At 48.7% G+C, this 6,819-nt stretch overlaps 1 protein-coding gene across 1 annotated transcript in view; it reads left to right on the forward strand.

Annotated features, from left to right (window-relative positions):
• Positions 1 to 849: 849 nt before the first annotated feature.
• The window catches only part of LOC125178627 (multiple PDZ domain protein-like), a gene marked incomplete at its 5' end in the record, with an annotated part of 12,731 nt that continues 6,761 nt past the window's right edge, over positions 850 to 6,819 (forward strand). Inside the window, 3 exons of the mRNA XM_047882840.1 lie at positions 850 to 939; positions 1,108 to 1,230; positions 2,576 to 2,691. Coding sequence (XP_047738796.1) covers positions 850 to 939; positions 1,108 to 1,230; positions 2,576 to 2,691 — 329 coding nt within the window. The remainder of the gene's footprint in view (positions 940 to 1,107; positions 1,231 to 2,575; positions 2,692 to 6,819) is intronic.

Below are 6,819 nucleotides of genomic sequence, written 5' to 3' on the forward strand. Positions count from 1 at the left end.
CAGCATCACAACGTAGTGATGTTGTGGTGATGATGATGGTGGTGATATAGTGATGAATTACGTAACAGCGATGGTGAGATGATATTGGATGGAATACTAATTATTCATAGTGATGAGTGATAATTATGAATATGTTTGGCTTACTACCCTAACAAAATTCGGGGACCGCCTAGGCTTCGGCCGAATAGTCACTACACTCGGCGCAAAGTTATTCTGGGTCAGTTGGCCACCTGATCGCAATCAGCGACTAGTCAGAACCTCCTGGTCGACTTTATAGTCTCCTGAGAGGAGGGCAAGAGTTGGCAGAATCCCCTAAGGCCCCTCACCAGGCTCTGGTAGCTGTCTGATTCGGGGGCCGGAATGTAGATCAAAAAGCGGACATAGAGAAGCTGATTTACGTTCGGTCCGAGTCCTCGGCGGTTCCTAATTCAGGCTCGCCAGGCTCGCCAAATTTTGATAGGGTTGCGGTCCCAGTCCTGGGCGGCCCTGATGCAGGGTCGCGCATGCCTCTAAATTTTGTTAGAGTAACTATTAATTTTAACCTGAACTGTTGTGTTGCTGCGCGGTGCAGCGCACGTGCAGGCGGTGCAGGTGCTGCAGCGGCTGCAGGAGGACCTGCGCAGCAACAGCGACGTCAGCAACGACGTCAACATCCTGCTGGGGACGCTGTCCCATCCCATCCTGGTGCGCCTCATCGCCCTCAAGGTGCGTCCTTAGCGCCCTCAAGGTGTGTCCTTAGCGCCCTCAAGGTGCGTCCTTAGCGCCCTCAAGGTGTGTCCTTAGCGCCCTCAAGGTGCGTACTCATCGCCCTCAAGGTGTGTCCTTAGCGCCCTCAAGGTGTGTCCTTAATGTGACCCGTCGCTGCTCCCCCAGGACTTCAGCATCTCCCCCAGCACCGCGGAGCTCGTGCTGCTGCACCACAGCGCTACCCCCCCGCTGGTGGGTCAAGTAACCCGCAAGTAAATCATTATACACACATTTATTATCGATTTATATTATATTTATTAATTATTTTGTACACTCTTTTATAATTACTTATATTATATTTATATTATACACTCATTTAATTAAAGGCATCAATAATAATCCCCTAAACCTCCCCCCCAGAATGGGCTGGACTCCCCCTCCCCCCTGCCCTCCTCCCCCCTCGGCAGCGAGGGGGGCGACCAGCTGCAGCTGCTGCAGCTGGTCGCTGACGCTGCACCTGGACGGCAGCTGCATACCATCAAGGTGTGTGCACCTGACAACTGCTGGTGTGTGCGTGTGTTTGTGTATGTTTTGTGTGTATTATTCTGTGTGTGTGTTGTGAGCCATGGTGCCGCTGTGTAGAGGCCCGTTCACACTAGGGGCAACACACGGGCGTCAGGCGCCTCACCGCCCCTCTACGTGCGCTTCTTGTGGGCAATTTGTGTCTTATGGGAAAAGCACATCTACGTGTGCTTTCTTGTGGCCAAATTAACAATAAAATGTCGTATATTGAAGATATATTATTGAATATTGTCGAATATTGGAGATATATTATTAAATATTGTCGTATATTAGAGATATATTATTGAATATTGTATTATTTAGAGCGATTCACAGGCGCCCTGCCTAATGCAGCACAAGCGCTGCACTCAGTGGACGGCTGTCCGTGGTCTAGTGAGGTTGTTGTAGACGCTGGTCCTTCACTATGGCAACTTACGCCACACTTGTTTGGACTCTCTAGTAGAGTGGCTAATTGATCATTGTAGAGACCATTGATAGCTGTAAAGAGTTCAGTCAAAGGAGAATAAAAGTCGAAATGCAAAAGAACAAGCTCTGGTGGAAATAGTTTAAATTCTAAAAAAATGTTGTGTAAAAGTCACCATTGACGAAGTCTGCAAGAAAATTCATACGTTGCGTTCGCAATTCTATCGTGAAATGATTTTCATTGCTAATGAATTTCATTGCATGTGAATTCCATCTCGATTCCACCATCCAGCTTCTGGATGAGTGGCATTATTTTCTTTAGCAGACTGTCAAACAAGTCCACTGGCAGTCTAGTATAATTTTGAAAATCTGATGCATTCGCAACTGATAATTCTTTGAAAATGTAATTGCGGAAATCGTGTTTGTGTAAATCTTAACAGCAGCACACCCGAGAACAAAGGCCCAGAGCTCAAATTCGGTTATATCCATCACCCACTGACGTCTTATTAACTGGCATCTATTCTTCAAAGCGCGCGGTCTCGAGCCAGCGTGTACAAAAATAAGTGTGGACGGTTGTGGCGGTGAGACGCTGCAGCAAGCGCCTCACCGCCCATGTCGTTGCCTCGAGTGTAAACGGGCCTTAACACTGCATTGTTATTGCGCGTCACATATCATGTGAACGTTAATAGTAATATCTCCAGTCAGTCAACATATCTTCTAGACTGACTAGGAATCATAAATGCTTAAAATTCTAATCTCCAATAGATTAAGAGTATTGTCTCAATCTATTGGAGTAGTGGCAACCAGTATTATTAGAGTATTGAACCAGTAGTGGCGGCCAGTACCTCTCTAGGCCACTCACTCCCCCTTCAAGGCACTCACCCTCCCCCTCCTCCCCCTGCAGCTGCAAAAGCCCCCGGGGAGCAGCCTGGGGGTGAGCGTCGTGGGTCTGCGCTCAGAAGTGCGGGGAGAGCTGGGCATCTACGTGCAGAGTGTGCAGAGCGGGGGCATCGCCCACCGGTGAGTGGGGCATCTACGTGCAGAGTGTGCAGAGCGGGGGCATCGCCCACCGGTGAGTGGGGCATCTACGTGCAGAGTGTGCAGAGCGGGGGCATCGCCCACCGGTGAGTGGGGCATCTACGTGCAGAGTGTGCAGAGCGGGGGCATCGCCCACCGGTGAGTGGGGCATCTACGTGCAGAGTGTGCAGAGCGGGGGCATCGCCCACCGGTGAGTGGGGGCAATTACTATGTTTCAGTATTCCCTCAAAATCTCGTTTTCTTTCTTTACGTTCTCTCTTTCCCATTTTCTACGAAACCAGGTGGGAAATGAAATTAAAATCACAACTCTATTAGAAACAGACGTTGATGTGCTTATTAATTTCCATTATTAATGTATTAAGCGCAATAATATATAATATAATTTAAACTTACGAGTAGATCAAAGATATAATGTAACTGCAGCGATAACATCGCCGGGAATTATACATCGCAAGGGCGACAAAAACTGCCTGCTGCGCCTCACCCACAAGTATAAGTTCAACACAATCAACAATAAAATTTAAAAATAAAAGCAATAGAGGAAGTAAATTCAAAATAAAAGCAATCGATGAAAGAAATTACATGGAACGATCTGCCTATAAGAAACTGACATAACAGCAACAACACCGACAGGAGTGCCACCGGCCATGCAGGGGTTGCTTGATTGGCCTTTTTCCGGCCAAATTTGCCGATTTGGCCTTTTTTTAATAGTATGATCGTCAACGATATATCATATATGTTTCAATTAAATATATTACAATTGAATACCATTGCTTTCTAAAGCTCTTAAAAATTATATGAATGAAATTATTACACCGTAAATTACACATACGCTACTAAATATTAAATCTTTGTGCTGTATTTTGGCCTTATACGGGGCGATGATATGGCCGTTTGTTCGTGCCGCCATCTGGCAGCTGCGGCTGGCGGCTCAGTGTGGCCGTGGCGGCCGTGGGGTGAGGTTGTGTAGTCGCGCGCTCGTCGCGTTATTTTGCGCCCTGGTTTCCAGACCTGGCAACCCCGCCGCCAAGTCTTGCCCCTTTACTGCGCGCATCGATTATATGCACGTGCTGAAATTAGTACAATAATCATGACATTGATTATGATAACCGTGATCTTGATAATATTAATGTTTATTAGTTCATTGATTATCATGACGCTGGTCACAATAACATTGATTATATGCACGTGTTGAAATTAGTACAACATTCAGGATTATCATTGATTATATGAACGCTGATAAATGGCTATTAGTTCTTTGATTACGTATCATGACGGTCACAATAATATTGATCATAAGAACGGTCATCTTAATTATATTGAGCATTACTATAGCATTGATTATTATAACATTAGTGATGATTACAACGTTGGCTATAGTGGAATTGATCATTATTATAACGCTGCTTACAATTTCATTTGTTATTGAAACCTTTTTCTGAAGTTACTGATGATTATTATATTATATATGATCAATGTTACTATAATCACTGGTATATTAATGATCAATATTTTCAATATCATCTTTATTGAGAATAACGATGATGATCATTGTAACATTGGTTATTATTATGACATTATAAACTGTGTGGTCCCCGTGTACCGTGTGGTCCCCGTGTGACGTGTGGTCCCCGTGTGGCGTGTGGTCCCCGTGTGACGTGTGGTCCCCGTGTGACGTGTGGTCCCCGTGTGACGTGTGGGCCCCGTGTGACGTGTGGTCCCCGTGTGACGTGTGGTCCCCGTGTGACGTGTGGTCCCCGTGTGACGTGTGGTCCCCGTGTACCGTATGGTCCCCGTGTGACGTGTGGTCCACGTGTGACGTGTGGTCCCCGTGTACCGTGTGGTCCCCGTGTGACGTGTGGTCCACGTGTGACGTGTCAACGTGTGACGTGTGGTCCCCGTGTGCTGTGTGGTCACCGTGTGCCGTGTGGTCCACGTGTGGCGTGTGGTCCACGTGTGCAGTGTGGTCCACGTTTGACGTGTGGTTTACGTATGACGTGTGGTCCCCGTGTGCCGTGTGCTCCCCGTGTGACGTGTGGTCCACGTGTGACGTGTGGTCCACGTGTGGCGTGTGGTCCACGTGTGCCGTGTGGTCCCCGTGTGACGTGTGGTCCCCGTGTGGCGTGTCAACGTGTGACGTGTGGTCCACGTTTGACGTGTGGTCCCCGTGTGACGTGTGGTCCACGTTTGACGTGTGGTCCCCGTGTGACGTGTGGTCCCCGTTTGACGTGTGGTCCACGTGTGATGTGTCAACGTGTGACGTGTGGTCCTCGTGTGACCTGTGGTCCACGTGTGACGTGTGGTCCACGTTTGACGTATGGTCCCCGTGTGACGTGTGGTCCCCGTTTGACGTGTGGTCCACGTGTGATGTGTCAACGTGTGACGTGTGGTCCCCGTGTGACGTGTGGTCCCCGTGTGCCGTGTGGTCCACGTGTGACGTGTGGTCCCCGTGTGACGTGTGGTCCCCGTGTACCGTGTTGTCCTCGTGTGACGTCTGGTCCCCGTGTACCGTGTGGTCCCCGTGTGACGTGTGGTCCACGTGTGACGTGTGGTCCACGTTTGACGTGTCAACGTGTGACGTGTGGTCCCCGTGTGGCGTGTGGTCCCCGTGTGACGTGTGGTCCCCGTGTGACGTGTGGTCCCCGTGTGACGTGTGGTCCCCATGTGACGTGTGGTCCCGTGTGACGTGTGGTCCCCGTGTGGCGTGTGGTTCTCGTGTGACGTGTGGGCCCCGTGTGACGTGTGGTCCCCGTGTGACGTGTGGTCCTCGTGTGACGTGTGGTCCCCGTGTGACGTGTGGTCCAGGTCCTCGTGTGACGTGTGGTCCTCGTGTGACGTGTGGTCCCCGTGTGGCGTGTGGTCCTCGTGTGACGTGTGGTCCCCGTGTGGCGTGTGGTCCTCGTGTGACGTGTGGTCCCCATGTGACGTGTGGTCCTCGTGTGACGTGTGGGCCCCGTGTGACGTGTGGTCCCCGTGTACCGTGTGGTACCTGTTGCTACTTTCGTGTCTACACTCAAAGAAAAAGATGGACTTTGTCCTAATTACGATGCAATATTTGCTGTTAAGTGAGATATTCTGACTCAGTTTGGCCCTGCAAAAGTGCGTATCAGTGCTACGTGCTGTGGCTAGGAAAGTGTGTCAATATTTAGACAATATGATGCATTATGTTTCTTGGTGTAGGTGGGAACTAGATATTCTACTAGAGCGACTATATATATGAGCGCTACTAGTGTTGTGTCTAGTGCAGCTAGTGTTAGTGTTGCTAGATGGCAACTAGATGGTCCTCTAGAGTGGCCAGTCTAGTGCTAGTGAACCTAGTCAACTAGTGAAGTGTGACTTGAAAATAAAAGCTTTATTGAAAATTATAATAGAAAAAACGTTTATAATTATTATATAGACGTTGAATATTAATTAAATTATATAAATATTGAACGGTATATATTATACCTTTAAATATTATACGAACTTTGAATATTAATTAGTTATATAAATATTAAAGCACTAAATATTGTATGAACGTTGAATATTTTATAATATTTTAATGGGAAGAGGATGGCTTGCCGTTGAGGAGGTAAGGAGATAACGAGTGACCTCAATTAAATTAATTTAATATTAATCATTATTTAGCATTAATTAGGCATTGAAATACGGCTACTCTTAATGTGATGTAATGTGATTTGTAATGCAAGCAAGGTGAATAATGTGGATGAATGTGATAGCAACATGAATGAACATGAATATGCCCTGCACCTGGGCCCATTACGTGCACCTGGACCCATTACGTGCAGCAGTCGTGGCGCCCTGCACCTGGGCCCATTACGTGCACCTGGACCCATTACGTGCAGCAGTCACGGCGCCCTGCACCTGGGCCCATTACGTGCAGCAGTCATGGCGCCCTGCACCTGGGCCCATTACGTGCACCTGGGCCCATTACGTGCAGCAGTCACGGCGCCCTGCACCTGGGCCCATTACGTGCAGCAGTCACGGCGCCCTGCACCTGGGCCCATTACGTGCACCTGGGCCCATTACGTGCAGCAGACACGGCGCCGTGCACCTGGGCCCATTACGTGCAGCAGTCACGGCGCCCTGCACCTGGGCCCATTACGTGCA

Source organism: Hyalella azteca, unplaced genomic scaffold (assembly GCF_000764305.2).
Source record: "Hyalella azteca isolate HAZT.00-mixed unplaced genomic scaffold, Hazt_2.0.2 contig11444, whole genome shotgun sequence".
NCBI classification, from domain to species: domain Eukaryota; kingdom Metazoa; phylum Arthropoda; class Malacostraca; order Amphipoda; family Hyalellidae; genus Hyalella; species Hyalella azteca.